Source organism: Oncorhynchus clarkii, chromosome 28 (genome assembly GCF_045791955.1).
Source record: "Oncorhynchus clarkii lewisi isolate Uvic-CL-2024 chromosome 28, UVic_Ocla_1.0, whole genome shotgun sequence".
NCBI classification, from domain to species: Eukaryota; Metazoa; Chordata; class Actinopteri; order Salmoniformes; family Salmonidae; genus Oncorhynchus; species Oncorhynchus clarkii.
In genome coordinates this window covers 23058644-23079056 of record NC_092174.1, presented here as the reverse complement: position 1 = coordinate 23079056, position 20413 = coordinate 23058644, and the positions used below count along the sequence as shown (strand labels likewise).

At 39.4% G+C, this 20413-nt stretch overlaps 1 protein-coding gene across 1 annotated transcript; it reads left to right on the top strand.

The window, feature by feature from the left end:
* The first annotated feature begins 1194 nt into the window (after window positions 1-1194).
* On the top strand, window positions 1195-20053 carry c28h10orf67 (chromosome 28 C10orf67 homolog). The gene is made up of 16 exons (XM_071133629.1): window positions 1195-1600; window positions 1869-1989; window positions 2674-2817; window positions 2926-3000; window positions 3248-3400; window positions 5524-5671; window positions 6775-6833; window positions 6990-7055; window positions 10391-10456; window positions 15270-15389; window positions 15502-15584; window positions 15844-15909; window positions 16077-16164; window positions 16842-16922; window positions 17006-17099; window positions 19923-20053. Exons 1-16 carry the CDS (start codon window positions 1515-1517, stop codon window positions 20042-20044), a joined length of 1572 nt encoding a protein of 523 aa, XP_070989730.1. The 5' UTR covers window positions 1195-1514; the 3' UTR covers window positions 20045-20053.
* The last annotated feature ends 360 nt before the right edge of the window (window positions 20054-20413 follow it).

Sequence of the window (20413 nt, the reverse complement as noted above, 5' to 3'; positions counted from 1 at the left end):
CTTCAGTGGTGGTCAACCCCCCTCCACACACACACACATCCCTCCCCTGAGTCTCCACGGTGGTTAGGCTATATCCCTATTGACGTGTGTGGTATTGATCTTCAGTGTGATTCCATTCCAAAACCACACAGCTGTGAGGCACTGAATCTTAAAACAGAATATCTCAAACAAAGACTTCACATTCCAGAAAATAGGATTATATTCACTAGTAAAAACAGACAAACAAATAATAATACCATCACCTCCTATTCATTGGACTAAACTGTTTTTGATTAATTAAAGCGCCATACTGCCTGGCCCTCAGGGCAGACTCAGATGTACTGTAAGCAACGCTGTGTGAAAGGGGGAGGGGAGGAGACATACCTAGTCTGCTGCCTCTGTGACTATGGATGGGGCTTTACCAGGGGAATAGATTTCAGATTTAGGGATTATGTTGCTCAATCAGACTCTAAGAGATTATGCTATTTAGACAGACTAGGACAACTATTTTAATGTTTTTATATTGTGTGAAAACAATTAATTTTGTGATTAGAGTTTTTCACTAATCTCAGATCCATTCAATTTTAAAATGTGTACAATTTAATTGGCCCTATTTGGCTCAATTTCAATAACCAACAAAAATATGATGAACTGAAATTCACAAGAGTGGTAACAGTGAAGCCTGTCTGGATACAAATTGTTATGTTCACAGGAACAGAATGTTGCACATTTGGAAATTATAGATCAAATAGTAATCTGAATCAACGAATGCACTCATCATACATTTGCACAAAAACAAGTGTCATCATCTGAAAGTTGCAGTTTCAAAGATTCATATTTTGATTATGTTGTTAACATCAGTTGGTTGTTACAAAGAAGAAAAAAAACATATTTCATTGGGGTCCCTCTGGTGCCCAAAACCTCTTAATTAAATGAGGGTCAACCATAACCTGCAGCCTAGACTGAACAAGCACTTGCGGTGGCGGTTTACCCTAGTTACCATAGCCACAAAGTCCAAATTGGCTCAATATGGTAAAAATGAATGAAAACTCAAATGTACTTTCTGGTCTAAATTTAAGGTTAGGCGTGTGGTTAAGTAGTGTGGTTAAGGTTAGGGTTACGGTTAAGTAAGGTTTAAAATCACATTTTAAGAAGATAAATTGTAGAAATAGGCGGGGTTTATGACTTTGTGTTTGTGGTAACTAGTAGCGACCCTTCATGACAGTGCGCGCGTCAGTGTTGCAAGCCAGCTAGTTACAATGTGATGTAAAAAAATGAAAATAAGAATTGTTCGATAATCGTGGCTGGAGAGATTTGACACGTCTACCATTCAAATAACTAGCTCAATGACCATTTAAAGTAAATAAGATAGAAACAAGTAGAAAATCATACCTGCTCCTGATGAGAGCTAGTTTCCCAGTTGTCCAAGTAGCTATAGCAACACCATAATCTGGAGTGGCAAAGACAAGCTAGCAAATCAACTAGCTAGCAAGCAAGTGATTTTGAAACACAAAATCTGTCTGACATTCACGGTCATGAACCTCGTGTGTAAACAAAAAAAGATGTGTATGAATGAGGACGAAGAGGGGCTATTTTCTAAAGAAATAGAGGAAATTCGCAAGTAAGTAGCTAGCTAATTAGCTAACGTTAGCCAAACAAGCTAGCTAGCTGTAACTTTTTTCTGTCACATGCACATTCTAACGGTACCCAGCTATCTCTCGACTCTCAATATTGGTAACGTTAGCTATCTTGGTTATCATATTGGGCAAGCACCTATTACATTTTTCTAAATATATATTTTTTAATAATGATTGACATTGTTTTCTCCTCTGTTTGTTTTTTTGTCTGTCTAATTTACCTGTTTGTCTGCTGCGGCGCCTAATGTGGAGGTTTTCACTGGGGAATCAATTGAGGGTGGGATTCTTTGGTCCAGATGCTTCTGTCCAAACCGATGTCTCAGAATTACCCACTGTCAAGTTACTATCTGACCACACTGCTGAACTTATAAAGGTAGGTTACTTTAGTTTGTACATTGCTTGCTTATATAATAACTTTGTTTCTCCATACAATAAATGCACATGTTTATTACAAAATAAAGATGCACTTTATACAATCGAAAAGTTTATATTTTCAAACAACTCCAATTATTAGTATTATCCTTTTTGATTTGGCTACTTACAAAAAAACACTGCAATCAGAAGAGCAACATAGAAAGTGAAACGCCACGCCTGAGTGACAGTGACTTGTGCATTCCTCTAGATTTGCTCAGTGTTTCAATTCACTCTGCATCCCCTTTCATCTCAAAATTCCTATAACTTTAGGCCTAAATGCATGGCTCTTATATCTCCCCAGTCCCCTGCTGAGAGGGCATATGGAGGCTTTGTTCTGGGGAAGAAAATGTTAGCAAGGGCGCAGCAATGACTGCCCTTTCCTGCAGAGTTAAACAAATTGATTGGCAGGCTAGTAGATTTGTGGGGTATTCATCCTCCAAAGATTGAAAGTGATACCAATTCAACAAAGAAGGAACCAAAACAGAGTACAGTAGCTACTTCCTACTGATTCAAGCTGATTATGCTAGCTGCTGAGTTATACTTATGTCCCTTGTGCTTTAAAAGAGCACAGTCTTGATGTGTTTGCACCTTGTGTATTTGTCAAATTAAAGGCTGTTGACTAATCTCCCCCTTTGTTTGTTAGAATATGGATACCCTGAAAAAAGACATTTTTTTGAAAATAAAGTTCATACAGGCACACTATGAGTCCAAACTTCAGCAAGAGGCAGAGTCCTTGTATACCAGCATGAATGACAAAGTGAAGAGTTTGGAGAATCATCATAAGGAGGTGACAGATATTTAATTTGTACAATTTATTTTGTTACATAAATAATTACCATGTTCTCAGTCAAATTGCATTATGCTTATAAACTAAACTAAACATTGTTTCATACAGAAAGTAAAAGTTATACGGAGAAGTTATCAACAACAATTCAATGATGCAATCCATGTGATCAGAGGCAGCTACAAGGTATGGACACATTAAGCCTAGTGTGTTACAACAATAACACGTTTCACTGTATATTGTCATAACTCTTATTGTATCCCAAATACTAAAGAGCATTGCATGTGTGCATGTCTCTATCACCAAGTTTTTATAATGCTTTCAAAATATATTGACTGTGTATTTCAAGCATTTCGCTACACCCACTATAACATCTGCTAAACATGTGTATGCGAACAATAACATTTGATTTGACTGTGTTGTTTTATTTCAGAATTACTACCTTAAAAAAGGAGAAAATGTAGCTGCTGTTGCTAGTGAGACAGGGAGGCTGAAAGATCTGATGAATGAGATCCAAGAGAAGAACTTGAAGATCACGTGTATGAGTGAACAGCTGAGGGAATATGAGGAGAGAGTCTTCACAAAGGTAGGCTGGGATCAGTGTGTTCTTCACTTTGCCCACTTACTCTAGTGATGTGAGTCACATATTGTATTTTGTCTTATCCTAATTATATTCCAAATTAAGAAGTTAAAGAATTAAGAATATTCAAAGGTTCTGCTAGAGCTGCCAGTGGTGAACAATATGATTGTAGTTAATCATGGTTAGATAAAAATGCATTCAAGGGAGGGGTGGTGATATACACACCTTTTGTTTGACCAAAAGGTATTCATTTCTCATCAGTCATACCTTTTATGTGGTGAGTGACACCCCCCCAGAAATCAACATTAATTAGATATTTAGTGTTACATGGTGAGGTGTATTCCCCTAATTGCCTTGTTTTAATGAGGCCGGGCAGCCCCTCACTCTATCTCTCGATTCCTCTCTCGCCCCTCAGTATTTTAGTTTTGTCCAACACAAGTGGGACTCTACTGTAGGCAGATGGCAGGGAGAGTAGTCACACAAAACCAGCCTCTCAAAGTGAAACAGATGACTGCAGCTCTGGAGAATCGCTCCTTTGTTCTTTGTGCTAATGAGAGTGGTCACGGCCATGGGAGAACCGCATGGCTAATCACTCGTAGTTACCACTCTATGGCAGATGGTGGAGCCAGAGGTAAAGGAAGTAGCGTTTCTTCTTCAATCGCAGTGGAAACAGTCCCAGTCAGCCATGCAGTGTTTTGGGTTTTAGATACAGCTGTGTAGAGAGAACCAGAGACAGAGGGAACCCCCATAAAACAAGAAAAACTTGTGTTTATTGCTGTCACTCATAGTTAGTTAACTTTATCTTGGATGGGGAGAGAGACGAGGGGATGGATGGTGTTTGGTGGTGCATGAAGAGGTGATCATTTGTTGATGCCGATCGGGTCGGGGCTGTGCCAAGGTAGATGGAACGGTGCCCAGGCTGATTACAGAGAGGACCAACTGGGTAATCCTCTGTGGCATGACATGTAGCTTAGCCTAACGCGGCGTCAAAACTGCAGTGTCACACGCAACGCAAGCACTCCTAACCTTATAATCCCTCTAAATAGTTTTTTCATTATTTGATTAACGCTGATACAGCATTTAGTCCATAGAGAGCATACAGTTCCTGATAATGTCAAGCTTATGAAGCATGGTGTGTTTCCTTTTTAATTCAAATGTGTCTTTTGGCAAACCTGGATGTATTTGGTGGCTCTCTTACAAAAATCTATTGAATTCACACAGTTTTGGCATCATTCCAACTGAAACAAAAAGGCATTCATATTATTTTTAAAAGTTAGATTTCTTTACTCAAATATGACGCCTGCTCACAAAAGTACTGTCTTCTTTCATTATAAAACAAGAGGAGGAAACAAAACAAGGGAAAAGCAGGGTGGGGGGGACCTTGAAGCTTTGAAAGCCTTTGAACGCCTGCACACTGCACAGTCCTAAGTGTGACAGGCATGCAAAAGCCCTGTTAATGTCCAGGGCATGAATGGTGGCTGCAGCACAAAGTGGAGAGGGCCAACTGCGTGGATATCACAGGAACCTGATGGGCTCCATGCGGCTCCCAGTCTGCAAACTTCACTGCTCTGACATGTGATGTGATCCTGGTGACACTGGCAGCGCTGCCACTGAGGGAAGACACAAAGGCAACAAGCCCCCCCCTGGAAGCTGTGCACTCTTCAAACCCCCTGGTGTTGCCCAACCGTACTCCCCCAGTCTCCCCCCTCAGCCCTGCCTAGTTACAGGCAGCGGTTGTTAGAGACCAGGGCCCAAACCGTGGGTGGAAAGGCCCAGCTGCCGCTTTGGACTTCCAGAATAAATTGACCTGAATGACAGGGGCACGCAAACAGTATGATATGTATTATCCCTGTCAATAAAAATGTCCCCATGAATTATGGTCTTTGTATATAATGTACTGCCTTCTTTCTTCCGGGCAAAGAGGGGTGAAAAAAAACTCATGGCCGGAGTTCTTTTTTGTGTGTCTCGGCTTTTTATTATTCAGGGGGAAATCGAAGGAGGCAGAAAGTTGTACGATTGCTTTGTTTCTGAAAAGGACTCATACTTGCCACGCTGCTTGAGCTGTGTGCCTTTTGTTTTGCGGATTAAAGAAAAAAGGTTAAAAAGGAGTTGTCATTTTTTTTCTTCAGATTAGCTGTGAGGCTGTGGATGACCCGGATAAAGAATGGCTGAGACAAGAGAATCAAAAGCTACAAGACGACATTGACTCCATGCACATTGTCATGGACCAGGTCCGCAATTCCTTGGAGGCTAAAGAGCAGCAGTTGGAAGATCTAGGTATTGTGGGGATTCTTTTCATTTTTGTAACAAATCCTATTCCCTGCAGTTTTTTAAGATCTGCTTATTGAAATGTTATAGGATTTAAGATGTTAAGTCATAGAATCTGGACCATAAAATCCATATTGATGTCATTCTGTGACTCAATAACTATGTTAAACTGTTTAGTGTAATTGATAAATCTTTACTTTTTAACCCCATATGCAAACTTCCTACATCAATTGCTGTTTCAACTAGGCTAATCATGTGCCCCCTGCAGCAGATATTGTCTGGAAACATGAGCTAATAACTCACAGTTTGGCAGCCATTGGTCAGATTGTAATGTTTGGCCATCCAGTCCACAGTGTGGGAGTCCTTCAAGAGAAAGTAAACAGTGCACAGGTGTATTTTCAAGGATCAGCGTTTTATCTCTCTAAATGTTTGATGTTCATTAATTGCTTATGTAACTTAGGTAACCATCTGAATATGTTCCCCCGGATGTATAGATACAAACGAAGCACAAACATATCTCACCTGATAAAATGTGATAGCGCCATGGCCTCCGTTGACTGCTACATGTTACATTTCATATCGGATGGGGTTTTGAAGAGGGCACATCTCATTAATATGACCTTAACCATATTCTTAAAATGTGGTGTGTGGTGTCTGGCCAAAGAGCATTTCCTCTTTTATATGTTGTTTATTCAAATCAAGTAAGTATTTTGTATGTGCTGTGACTAACTACAAGAGCTTTATCTGAAGAAGTTGGGTGCAAAGTTTGCAAACCCAAACTTGGTCCTTGAACTTAGTGTTTTAGGTCACCAGAGGAACAGTTGGTGGCAGGCCAAGCTCATCAAGGGTGGAATGCCTGGTCAGAACCCTGTCAGGACCCATGCCACACTGGATTCAAGTGTACTTTCTCAGGCCACCGCCGTAACTCAATGGGACGTGGATGGACGTCATGTCACACTACTCTCTCAAACTCCAACAACCCTGTCTCTTAGGCCTAGCCTCCCCTTCCACCCTATTCCTCTGATAGCCTGAAACCAGACGAAAGTGGGAGTGTTTCCTGTCTCTTGCTATCCATCTCAGATAACCAAAGTGCTCTTTTTACTTTTTTTCAGCACATAATCTAAACGATGTGAAAGCAAAGTTAGAGGACGAGAAAAAAGCCCTGCAAAAGGTACATGCAACAATGGTTATTTTGCAACTATGCATAAAGAAAAACATTTATGTACACGTAAAGCAAAAAGGATTACCATGCATTGTTTTGTGTAAAGTGGAGCGAATTAGGAGAAATGCTTACGGTGACCCTCCCTCCCCCCCATTTTAATTCTAGATGACCAGTGACTATGATCATCTGAAAGTACAACTCAGCATTGAGAAGGACACCGCCAGAAACAAGGTAAGCATCCTTTCCCTTGTCACCAGTCTTTACGACCTCCAAGTGAGTCAATGTTGAATTTGGCTGGTGAGAAAACTATGTTTACAAAACATGTCTCAAAGTTCTCTACCCTCAACCCTGCCCATGCTGAACTGCTGTTCTATCCACATTACATGGCCTAAGAGGCAATCTTCCTGGCAGTGTTTGCAGTCCACTCATATAGAGTGGGAAAAAAGCCTTGCTAGCATATGCCAGGTAAGACAAGAGCCCTGATAGATTTCAGTGCAGGTAAATGTTCTGTTAGTTTTGTCATCAAAATGGAAGGATGCCGACACATTGCTGCATCTCTCTTACTGTAAAGCAACTGGTAAGTGGAGGAAGACAATCTAAATGGTTTTATGAGGTATTATCAAGCTTTCACTGAGAAAACAAAGGTTAATATTTGACACAGTGGTGTGGTTCCATTGGCATAACATTTGGCGAATGGACCTTGAAGGCCATGCTTTAATGTGTTGGGTTAGGATTATTTATCATTCTTTATTGATACTGAAAAGGTAGATGATCTGTTTAACAGTCATATGTGGTGTGAAAAATGGAATTCTGCCAGATCATTTTACTGAATTGTGCTTGAAATTATAGAAATTGTGCAAGTTCTACTATTCATGCATGTCAACTCTTTTGAACAGCTCTACCCTACAGTATATATTTCTTGGTTATTTAAAGGGCCTACCAGGTGTCGTATTGATTTGGTCAATGTAGAAAAATACATTCTTACAAAACAACTACACCCTTGGCATTTTCATTTACAAAAGGTAGCAATCATTGCCCACAGAAATGGGTGATGTGGATTGTTGATAAAGCAAATATACAAGTCATAATTGTTTTTCTCAGCCCCTTCTCTTTTCACTTTAAAGATACTAATCAGTGGTAGAATCTAAAAGCTAACACTTCCCGTGCTACTCTAGCACTCAATTTGGTCACTTCTAACACACTTTATTGAATGCCTTGCCCTGACCCCATAGGGTTGCTAGGATACTTACTTTAATTAGATTAAAATTAAGTCTCACCGCATTGATTTATTGTAATTAATTGCGCACTGATAAAAATAAAATATTAATTGTATAAGGTATAAATTATTTGTTAATTTGTCACTGAATACTTGAGATTTACTACAGGCCTTCTCCTCCCTCTAATCATAGTTTTCTTTGGACATACAAAACAATTGTCCACCTGAAGGATGCATTATTAGTATCCAGTAATAACCTAGGTCATTTTGGGACCTGTAGGTGCAATGGTTCAAATAAAAGTGAACATCAGAGAAAGCACTTAGTAAAAGGAATCTGAAATTAGATACTGGGCTTCATCATAATCAAAACAACACTAATTGGCGATCTTGGTCAGAGGATGATCACCATTAGAAATACAGCAACAAAAAAAGATTGGTTAGAGATCAAAAGTGTGGCTCGTTGATAGACCCTGTTCTCTTCACTTCAATAAACACCAAACAGCCAGGGATGAGTAGAGGTTAATGGTGTGTGGAGCAGATGGTGTGTATCCAAACTCCTCCTAAGGAGCAGCTTTAGTTAAAGACTTCTAATAAAGATGTTCTTAATGTAATTTCAATCATCAGTCAAAAGGATTATACATATTTAGTGTAACAATTCAAATCCCCCTCTTTTCAAATGTCTTTGTTACCGGGCCTTTTGTACCCTTCCTGTGACTGACAAACTCAATGTTAAGTGCTACTATAGTGTTTATGCATAAAAATGTAAAATGAAAAAAAAGAGGACGTTTTTCACATTATTTTGCTGACTTTGATCAATGAAGCAGAACATTTGCTTCTTCCATAGCTGTAGGGCCCCAAGGGAGAGACTTCCAATGGGAGGCCAAAGCCTAGCCGCTGAAAGCCCAGCTGGGTGTAAGCTTCAGCTACCCTTCAAGACTCACTCTCTCATCCCTGAATGTCACAATCACATAGAACAACAACAGTACATTGGCTTGCATCAAGGATAAATTATACAAAACATCTGTACTTGTGAGAACATCATTTTATTTTAACAGAAATGTATATGGAGCTATAAGGTGACATTTTCATCACGCAAAAGAGCACAGATCTGTGCAAAAGCAACCGTAAAACTCATAATCTGCAGCACAATTACCTTTTTAACTGTTTGATAAGGAGATGATTATTTAAGTTTAGTCAACTAAAGTTTAAACTGTGGGAGTCATGGGATGCAACTGAAGCAATCAAGAGTTAGTGTTTGGAACTCGCATGTAATAAATAATATGTCATCCTGACCCGTGTATTGCTCATGCAAAAATGTCGCACACAGTATATGGAAGGGCACCATGGGAGGAATTCTTGTCCATGTCCCATAACCTTTTCACTGTGGGATACTGTGGGACCCTGTACCAATTCTAGGCCGGGTGTGATGCGGACAGTCATGAAAGCAGGGTAGCGATACGTCAATCATACAGGCAGGTGCAGTCTGGCATCTAGCTTACCCTGTCAGGGCTCTACAGTGCAACCATTTGGTGTGTATGCTACAGCATTAACTAGCTAACTAAGTACAGAACCTGGTAACCACAGATGAAAGTTATCATAATCCTTGTGGGAACTTTACCAGTAGTGTGCAAACACTTGGTGGCACAGAAAGAAAGGAAAAGGAAGCGCTTCTTCAGTGGATGTAGCTAAGATTCATGATATAGGCCTTATATAGGCTATATCTCAATCTTAAAAATCTATTATTCTGGTGCTCCTAAACCCAGTGTTTTGTCATTGCTGGTAATTCTTATCATTAATACCTCAAGTTTGTTTTGATTGTGCTCTTATTTATTTGTGTGCTCCTAAGATTTTTTTTAACTTAAGAGCAACTGTGCTCCTTGTAAAAAATGTCAGCGTAGAATCCTGCCTGTGGGTCCTGTCTTGCTCTACCCACATTATTGTTGTGCTGAATGATCTTCGTGTCCACCCACAGTGTCTTTAGAGGGCTCTTCATTCAATGCAACTGAAGAAACTTATATCCTGGGTGTTGATTCTACACAATAGCATTTAACAAACACCTATCAAGGAATCAAGGCCTTCGGTGTCCTTTTTAACTAAATTGAATCATTTTCATTGGCTTGGTTTTAAAAAAAATTATCTGCAAAAGTACTTAAAGAACAAACCACAGTGTCATCATTTTACTCTCGTAATCTCTTCAGATGATAATCATGTGTTGCTAATGAATGATATTCAATGAATTTCTCAAGCCTAGATCGATAAATCATTTGGTACTGTTTTATCATTCAGAAAATGTATTTTAAGGAAAATAGGATTGTTTTCTCTGTAACAACCTGGTTTATTAATTTCACAGATGAAGTCGCTAAAACAAGAGCTGGAAAAAGAAATACAAATCATTGAAGACTTCCGGAAGAGTGAGGTAAGTAACTGACATGACCTGGCTGCACACGTTTCGCGAGTCGTGGAAGCCGCCATTATATTTCCAAATTCCCTACAGGTAAAAACGTGCCACGGTCAAGTGCTGCTATCAGTGTCAGGATGTTTAGAAGTCTGGGTCTCTCCGGTGAAGGACAGTTAGTTCATCAGTGCAGACATTAGGCTCATAAAGCAAAGAGAGGGGATAATGTGCGCACGTGTTCTCTCTGTCCTATTGATTTTAGCCATGGGAGTTGGGTTAAAATACAACCTGTTCCACATAAGTCAACAGCGAAGTGAAATCATCAACGAAGTAAGTGTCTGTCGTGGCACTATTTCGAGACGACACAAGGAATGTGTAGGCAACGCCTTTTTATTTCAGTTTCAGAAACATAAAACAAAAAGTGCTGAATGTTGCAACTTTAAAGTCCGCAAGCCTCATTATAGCATAACACCATATTGCTTCTACACTCACATTACCACAGCTGGATTTATTGACAGCACAAAATCTATACTTTGTTATAATTGTTCTAAATCATTTTGACACCCAGCTTTGATACCCCCCCCTACTATATTGACTATACAGTTTACTCAACAATAAAGCTGAAGCACTTCAGCTACATATCACTTCCACTTTTGCTTATTCATCCCTTGGTCTGGGGGGGAGGATGGGTATGATTCTGTCAACACACTGATCACATAGAGCCAGACAGCTTGTGTGTGTGTGTGTGTGTGTGTGTGTGTGTGTGTGTGAGAGATGCATGCAGCTGACACAACACGCTGATGGCTGGAGTGGATTGGCTAGCCTGATTTAATGGGCCACCACAATGAGTGGTTGAAAGTCCACTTCATAAACAATGACTTAACAATACAGGGACCATAGAGCCTGATCATTATGGATCCGTGGAGATTTTTTATGGAAAATATGTACTGTCTTATCCTACTCAGGCCATGGTCTACTAGTTGACAAGTTTGCTCTGGGTCCTGCTATTTAATATGGATTCAGTGCAATGAGCTGAGTTGTCTGTTAGGCACCAACAGTCATACAAGACGATTTTGCTGGGAGGTTTTCTCAGTACCTAAATGGTTATAAAAGAAAGAAAAATCAATGATGATCAAACTGGAAAATGTTATGGATTTACAGTTGAAGTCGGAAGTTTACATACACTTAGGTTGGAGTCATTAAAACTCGTTTTTCAACCACTCCACAAATTTCTTGTAAACAAATTATAGTTTTGGCAAGTCGGTTAGGACATCTATTTTGTGCATGACAAATAATTTTTCCAACAATTGTTTACAGACAGATTATTTCACTTATAATTCACTGTATCACAATTCCAGTTGGTCAGAAGTTTATATCGAGTCCTATATCGACATAACCTGAAAGGCCGCTCAACAAGGAAGAGGCCACTGCTCCAAAACCGCCATAAAAAATTCTGACTACGGTTTGCAACTGCACATGGGGACAAAGATCATACTTTTTGGAGAAATGTCCTCTGGTCTGATGAAGCAAAAATAGAACTGTTTGGCCGTAATGACCATCGTTATGTTTGGAGGGAAAAGGGGGATGCTTGCAAGCCGAAGAACACCATCCCAACCTTGATGCATGGGGGTGCTTTGCTGCAGGAGGGACTAGTGCACTTCACAAAATAGATAGCATCATGAGGCAGGAAAATTATGTGGATATATTGGAGCAACATCTCAAGACATCAGTCAGGAAGTTAAAGCTTGGTCGCAAATGGGTCTTCCAAATGGACAATTACCCCCAAGCATACTTCCAACGTTGTGGCAAAATGGCTTAAGGACAACAAAGTCAAGGTGTTGGAGTGGCCATCACAAAGCCCTGACCTCAATCCTATAGAAAATTTGTGGGCAGAACTGAAAAAGCGAGCAAGGAGGCCTATAAACCTGACTCCATTACACCAGCTCTGTCTGGAGGAATGGGCCAAAATTCACCCAACCTATTGCGGGAAGCTTGTGGAAGGCTACCCAAGACGTTTGACCCAAGTTAAACAATTTAAAGGCAATGCTACCAAATACTAATTGAGTGTATGTAAACTTCTGACCCACTGGAAATGTGATGAAAGAATTAAAAGCTGAAATAAATCATTCTCTCTACTGTTATTCTGACATTTCACATTCTTAAAATAAAGTGGTGATCCTAACTGACCTAAGACAGGGAATCTTTACTAGGATTAAATGTCAGGAATTGAGAATGTATTTGGCTAAGGTGTATGTAAACTATCAACTGTATATGGTAAGGTATTCTTGTTATGGCCTGGTGCTTTATCCAAGCTGCTGAGGCTGGCTGTAGGCTACATCCTGTTTTTACGGACAAACACCTACGCCTTTTATCCCTTTCTAAAGACAATGAGTTTCTGAAAGGTGACAAGAAGGCCTTCCTTTCTTTTTCTCTCAAACTGAGAAGAATGGAAACCCCATCCTGACATCCTTGTCTTAACTAGACTAACAACACAGCTATAATACACCCACCACTCACCATGGCAAATCTTAGTCTTTCCCTATTCATTCATTTCCACATAGGAACCAACTGGCTCTCTGTCTCAAGCCTTTATAATGAGACCTGAGTTAGTCCTTCAGACTATGGGAACATACTCTTAAAGACAATATTTAACATTTTCTGCTGTTTAATGAATAATTATTGAGGAATATAACTTAACGCTTTTATGAGCATACATATCCCCAGCCCCACCCCTCTGCTTACAGAACAAAGTGGCAGGGCTAGGCTATTGATATTACAGATGCCTTTTTGATACAAAAGACAACCAGATATGTCTTGAGAGTCAGAATTTGGTCTTTGAGGACTCTCAGTTTCTTAAGAAAAGCCGATGTCCGGCAGTGACCTGACTTGACCTGACCTTCACACGCCCCAGACCATGTGCACTAAATCAGCTAACATGGCCATTCACAATGCTGCCTTAGGTTCTGATTATAACGGCCACTACTTTGTTTAAAGCAACCATTGTTAGACCTGAGTTAGTGGGATGACTCAAAACATAGGGCCCCCCCAGAGCCATATATATAGAGAGTTCGGCAAGGTTTTAGAACGGCTGCCATGTTAGTGCCTGTATACTTGGAATGTTGGTGATATAACAACATGAGCGCCACCTACAATTCACTATAAAATGACCCTCTGTAAACGTGCAAAACTGAGCAGCGATTTTAAGACATTTTTATTGATTCATGATAATGTGTATCCAAGTTTGTACTGTGTTGTGGTGTCAACAAATTGCATATCTGCTTTCACTGGATATCTTCATAGGTGTTCTAAAAACTATCAGAGATACAAAATGAAAAAAGCACAATGCGTTTATAGCAACAGCTATAGAGGAGAAAGTGACGTTCTCGGAATGTTCAGACAGAAACCTCATTAGCCAAACTCTCGCTCTCTCTCCCTCTCTCTCTATAGGGGATAGGATATAGGATCATGCATATACACTACTGTTCAAAAGTTTGGGGTCACTTAGAATTATCCTTGTTTTTGAAAGAATTGTCCTTGTTTTTGAAAGAAAAGCACATTTTTGTCCATTTAAAATAACATCAAATTGATCAGAAATACAGTGTAGACATTGTTAATGTTGTAAATGACTTTTGTAGCTGGAAAAGGCAGATTTTTAATGGAATATCTACATAGGTGTACAGAGGCCCATTATCAGCAACCATCACTCCTGTGTTCCAATAGCACGTTGTGTTAGCTAATTCAAGTTTATAATTAAAAAATGCTAGTCGATCATTAGAAAACCCTTTTGCAATTATGTTAGCACAGCTGAAAATTGTTGTTCTGGTTTAAAGAAGCAACAAAACTGGCCTTCTTTAGACTAGTTGAGTATCTGGAGCATCAGCATTTGTGGGTTCGATTACAGGCTCAAAATGTCCAGAAACAAAGAACTTTCTTCTGATACTCGTCAGTGTATACTTGTTCTGAGAAATGAAGGCTATTCCATGTGAGAAATTGCCAAGAAACTGACGATCTCATACAATGCTGTGTACTACTACCTTCACAGAACAGCGCAAACTGGCTCTAACCAGAATAGAAAGAGGAGTGGGAGGCCCCGGTGCACAAGGAAAAGTACATTAGAGTGTCTAGTTTGAGAAACAGGCGCCTCACAAGTCCTCAACTGGCAGCTTCATTAAATAGTACCCGCAAAACACCAGTCTCAACATCAACAGTGAAGAGGCGACTCTGGGATGCTGGCCTTCTAGGCAGAGTTGCAAAGAAAAAGCCATATCTCAGACTGGCCAATAAAAAGAAAAGATTAAGGTGGGCAAAATAACACAGACGCTGAACAGAGGAACTCTGGCTAGAAGGCCAGCATCCTGGAGTCGCCTCTTCACTGTTGATGTTGAGACTGGTGTTTTGCAGGTACTATTTAATGAAGCTGCCAGTTGAGGACTTGTGAGGCGTCTGTTTCTCAAACTAGACACTCTAATGTACTTTTCCTTGTGCACCGGGGCCTCCCACTCCAATTTCTATTCTGGTTAGAGCCAGTTTGCGCTGGCTCTAAACCTATCAATGTTACATTGAGCTGGGTGAGTGGAATATGAATTCCAGTCATCCAAAATGCTGTAATAGAAATAAGGCCATGCTCATGAAAAAATAATCGTCCTCCCTCGTCTTAAACGGCAACGACCGCACAGTACTATGTGACTCTGGGGCCCCCCATTTTTAAATTGAGTTTGAAAATGGATAAAACACACAAGGGCCTCCAGAATCCTATTGTTCCTTTTTTCACAACTGATGTTCAAGGGATAACAATGTGAGTTACCAAAACTGAATAGCCATGTTTTTATTTCAGAAACTTGCTGTGGAAAAGGAAGTTAATGAGAAATTGAGTGCAGAGAAGGAGAAACAAAAAAGAGAAGTGCTTGCTCAGGAGGCCGTCTTAAAAGCTCAAGCAGCAGAAGAACAACCTGTGGTAAGATTTGCTCTCCTCAATATCCATACATGACATGATTTATACTAAGCAGGAGAAGACAACCGCTGAACACATTAATAGAATCTTCACTAGTTTATTTCTATAGTTTCAGGTTGCTGAAGGGGGGGAGGAGTTGATCCAACAACTTAATGAGCTAAAAAAGATGGAGACCTTACAGAAACAAGATATAGAGAAGTATGTATCTACTTTGTCTAATCTCATTTTGGGTTGGAAAGAAGGGACATGAATAGGTTAGACAATTACATGTTATAATGCATTATCTACTAGTATTACAGTGTTTATTGCAGTGTTAAAGATCAGCCTTGCTATAACACAATAATTTATAGTAGGATCACCTACCACGCTAATCTCAGTGCATGTCAGACTCCGTGCATCTGGCTCAACATGGGATTTAATTCGCTCACACTGTATTTTACTTTGTTGTTTACCAAAGACTCCAAAAGCAGTTGTTTCGCTGTAACGGAATATGGGAAAAGAAATTTGAGATTCTGAAGGCGAGGTATGTATGAATGTGTTTTAACTTTGACTTAGCGCATAGCAAATTGATCATAGAATGTCAATTGCATCTTTTATTCAATACTTTTTTTTTGAGCCAGTTGACATTTTGTTTAATTATATTGAAATGTTGTTTTTGAGCAAATGTTTCTCTCAAACATCCATTGTAAGTTTCCATGCCATCAAAGATGAGATGTTCTTGCGACAGACGTTACAGCGGCAGGCAGCTTCACTGCAACATGCCTCAGTCAACTACATGGTGAGCAACAAACCATTCATAGTGAGATTTTAGGATGGATCTTTAGGGATAGTGCATGTAAAGAGGTACCTTTATCCAAATGTATTAATATAAGGGCAGTACATTGATCTGAAAAGAGCATGTAGTAGGGATACAGTACATTTCACTGAGTATAAAATTCAAACAATTACATGGGCTTTGGCATGATTTTTGTCAGCCAATTCCATGGCTCAATCACCAGAGGAAACCAACACTTGTGTAATATATACACACACACCCACACATGCACACACACACCCAGTCTTATTTTTCAAATGGGTACATCAGAGCACACAGATCAGAGTTTAACAGGTGCAGCCCCATGAAGCCCGTCATTTAGTCCTTCATTGGATGTTGCTTAAGAATATTTATAGGTTTGGGTCCGGCTTTTTTGTTTGTTTCCCCCTCTTTTCCACACATGGCTGTTCACCATGAGCAGTCAATCATTAGAAAGACAGTTACAATGAAAGCCAAAGATGTTTCTCTAAAAGCTCACTGGTGTCAAGATTCTAATGCTATGGATGTGAGCTGCACAGTGCTATACACTGATCACACTGCAAACCTATCACTCTAAGCATCAATGCAACCCATTGAAAACAGTAGCCTGCTCCAATTATAAAGATATCTTGTATTATGAATGTCTATTTTATTTCCTGTAGATGGACAGTGCTGGTTCTTACCAAAGTCCTGTGTACAATGGATTCAAAATGCCGAGCAGCTATGCCACAGGGACACCTCTGGTTTGTATCAAAAGGAAAAGGCAGAAATGTATTCTAACTTCTTGTGTGTTGGATTCTTTAGCTAAATGTGTTTTCTGTGTCAGCCCAACATAGGTACTGGAGGTTTTCAGAAGATGGACAGAACCGGTGAGATCATGGACATCAGTGTGTTGTGTGGCAGAAGAACAGATTGTTCAGGTAACTCATTTAACTGACTACTAGGACCAAATCCTAACCTGAGACATGCATTCATAACTCAAACTTTGAAGCTTAAGTTCCATTGTCATTGATGCAAGTATGTGCTTCTAATGTTTGGATTCAGCTCCAACATGTCAAATAAGAAATGACCTAAATACCTTTAGAAAAGACATTAAGGAATGGATTATTTCAGTATCCCTGAAGGTGTATTGTTTTCAATAAAGAGACAAAGTTACTACCTATATGCAAATACCTATATTTCCTGTCCCAACACACAGTGTAACTTGCCTGATGAAAAATTACTTTGAGTTCATATGTCCATTTGCCTTTGGGAATGGATTACAGATGTATAGGATTGGGATCCCTTGTTAACGTGGTATCAGGAGTGACAGAAACAGGAATCAACCTGGCTAAACTCCCTTTAATCTTCCTGTTTGTGCACTATTGACTTTCTGATAATTGGGATCCCCACTAATGAGCTTAGCAGACATGACTAGGCTGGATAAGTAGGAGGCTTAATTCCTTCTGTCAATATGAAAGCTCTCTCTCAGACAGAACTATCTGATGCACAGAAGCCAACAAATTAATCTGATAGATTACTCTGTCGTCCTGCTGAAATACGTAGCCTAAACAATCCAATAACCTGAGAACATATGTCTGTGTCATTAGGACTAGCTACTTCCTCCTTTCCCTTAAACACTTTTTAATGTCACAGATATGATATTATTCAAATGTCTTAGACAGCCCACTGTGTAACTTTTGGTTAAATGTATCCATTCAAATTCGATAGCAAACATGGATATACATTTTATAATTAATAGTTTATTATGATTAGCTGTATAACTGTTAGTTGTGCTTGTGTTAATTCATGTTTTTAGTGATTTTATATCAGGTCATTTATTTGTATATTGGTAAGTTTATTTGTATGCTTTGTGAGGTTTTATGACTTGGTCTAGCCCTGTCCAAGTGTCCATTGATACAGACCTAGCTTTGTGTGAGAGGTCCAAAGGGCCCGTTGATGCAATAGCGTAGAGTCAACATGGCTGACAAACAGCATGGTGGAGGGTGACAAAGTTGAAAAGCCACTGGTCTTCAGACCGATTGGTCCGTGGGCAATGACCTCTACATCATGCATCCAGCCCCTGACTAAACCATGGGAATTTAGCCCATAGATCACCATTGACAGCCCATAATTGAAACATTGGAGATAAGGCACCAGCCAGCATACAGGTCTTGACACTTAGTAAGAGTTGGCAAACACTGTTGTCACACATCAGATTATGTGTATTCTGTGGGTCAGTAATCCAAGATGGTCTGAATGATTTTGGCCCTATATTGCACGCTCGTGCTCTGTGTCGTGCTCTTTGATTGCTGACCAGTTGAGTGGAAAAGGTTCACATACTGAGTGGGTGGTGGGCTTCCAATAAACAAGGAACTTATATTAAATTGCTCATAATACAGGCTAAGCTTTAGGCAGTGATTTGAAATGTTTGTATAATTGTTCATCATATCTGTCACTTATACATTTTAAATAGGCCTAACTCTAGTTGTTCTTATTAATATAAATTAATATTATATTTATGCATATTGCTTTAAACATACTTTTGTCATTATTAGCAATAAGGACCCAGTGTTTGCTTGTAATCTGTATAACATTCCAATACTTATCTAAACACATACAAGTTAATGGTATCTAAAACAAAATTGTAAAAGGGTACACATTTTATATTTTTATGGCAAGCTGTTTTAAAATGCTAAGTGAATTTACCCCCAAAAATATCCTCAATAATGGGTTGTTAGAAGAACATACACGGCTAATAAATTTTGTCCGTCTTTGTCAGTGAATACGTCTGGCCCCCATATGCTTCAGTACAAAGCTATGTGAATAAGGCATTTACAAACCCAGGCCTACCGCATTAAACTCTATTACAATCTTTGTTCATGGTAAGTTATCAGTCTCAATTAATCAACTTCAACAATGGGAATTCTGATGTGTTCAAGCACCCTGAAACCTCTAGGTCAGTAGAAGGGCACATCAGAGCCCCGTTCTCAATTCAGCATCCTTTTCATTTTATTGCCTTTTCCATGTCTTAAAACATTGTTTATCTATATACAATTTTCATATTTGAATAACTACTACAACTAGAAGCAAGAAAATAAACCAAAAAGATTAGAGAAATAACCTAAATGTTCTTTATTCAAGGGCCTCATTGGCTTTCTAGTTAATAAAAAGTATCCTAGTCACTCCCTAAGGACCATGTCCTCTGTGCTGCAATGTGAATGGTATTGTTATGGCCATTCCTCTGCTGTTGAAAGGGGGTAACCACTGGTTTGATTCAGTTACACGGTTTAGTAAAGTTCCCCCTCCCACTGCCTTGGGGTCTATGGAGCGTCCCTGACCTGTTTAGAATTGGCCAGGGAGATGTCATGTCGCCCCTCCCATGGGCAGTACCCAAATTCATGTTATTGGTTAAAAAAAATTACTTGGGATGGTGAAACCACTGCTTTTGAATCACAATTTGTTGAACCGGACAAGAAAAATACACATTGTAAAGGTGGGAATCAATCCACAAGGATGGATCAATAGTCCAGACTAAAAGTGTCAATGATCTTTGAAATAAGAAATAATACCCCAAAAAATGGAAACATTTGTAAAATGCTTTACTGCACACATTGAGTTTCATTGCAAGATGATACATCCTTCTCATGTCATCCTGTAGGTTTAGAACAATGATAATATCAGAATCACAATGACAGTTGTTTTAACGGTTTAACTTACAGCCCATGATGCCAATATATTAATGCCACATTATTTTATTCTAGAATCCCAGATGGAATCAGGAGATGAAGAGGAGCTGTGTGGAATTCTTCCTCTTCCTTGCCTTCTGTCCCATACCAGGCAAAGAGCATCCCTCACATCTGCAATCTGCACCCCTTCAAAATGACAAACCTATACCAACATTTATGCTTTACAGACAATTAAACAAATTAGAAAGTTACATACATATCTGATGCATTTCAGTAGCCTAAGGCTGCATTTACATAGGCAGCCCAATTCTGATCTTTTCCCCACTAATTGGTCTTTTGACCAATCACATCAGATCTTTTCACATCAGATCTTTTTCAGAGCTGATCTATTGGTCAAAAGACCAATTAGTGAAAAAAGATAATTAGTCTGCCTAATTTTTCTCTCTGCCCCATGCAATATTTGTACAGTTGCAGTAAATCAGTTTTAAAACAGCAACATTTTCTTTCATCCTCATTGGCAAAATGTGTAGAATTGTAGGAAGTTAACAGTTTTTTGTGGGGGAGGC

Coding starts and splice junctions, on each gene's coding strand:
- c28h10orf67 (XM_071133629.1), top strand. CDS start 1,515: ATGAACCTCGTGTGTAAACAAAAAAAGATGTGTATGAATGAGGACGAA. Junction 15,585..15,843: donor CAGAAACAAGATATAGAGAA/GTATGTATCTAC, acceptor TGTTTACCAAAG/ACTCCAAAAGCAGTTGTTTC. Junction 15,910..16,076: donor TTTGAGATTCTGAAGGCGAG/GTATGTATGAAT, acceptor ATCCATTGTAAG/TTTCCATGCCATCAAAGATG.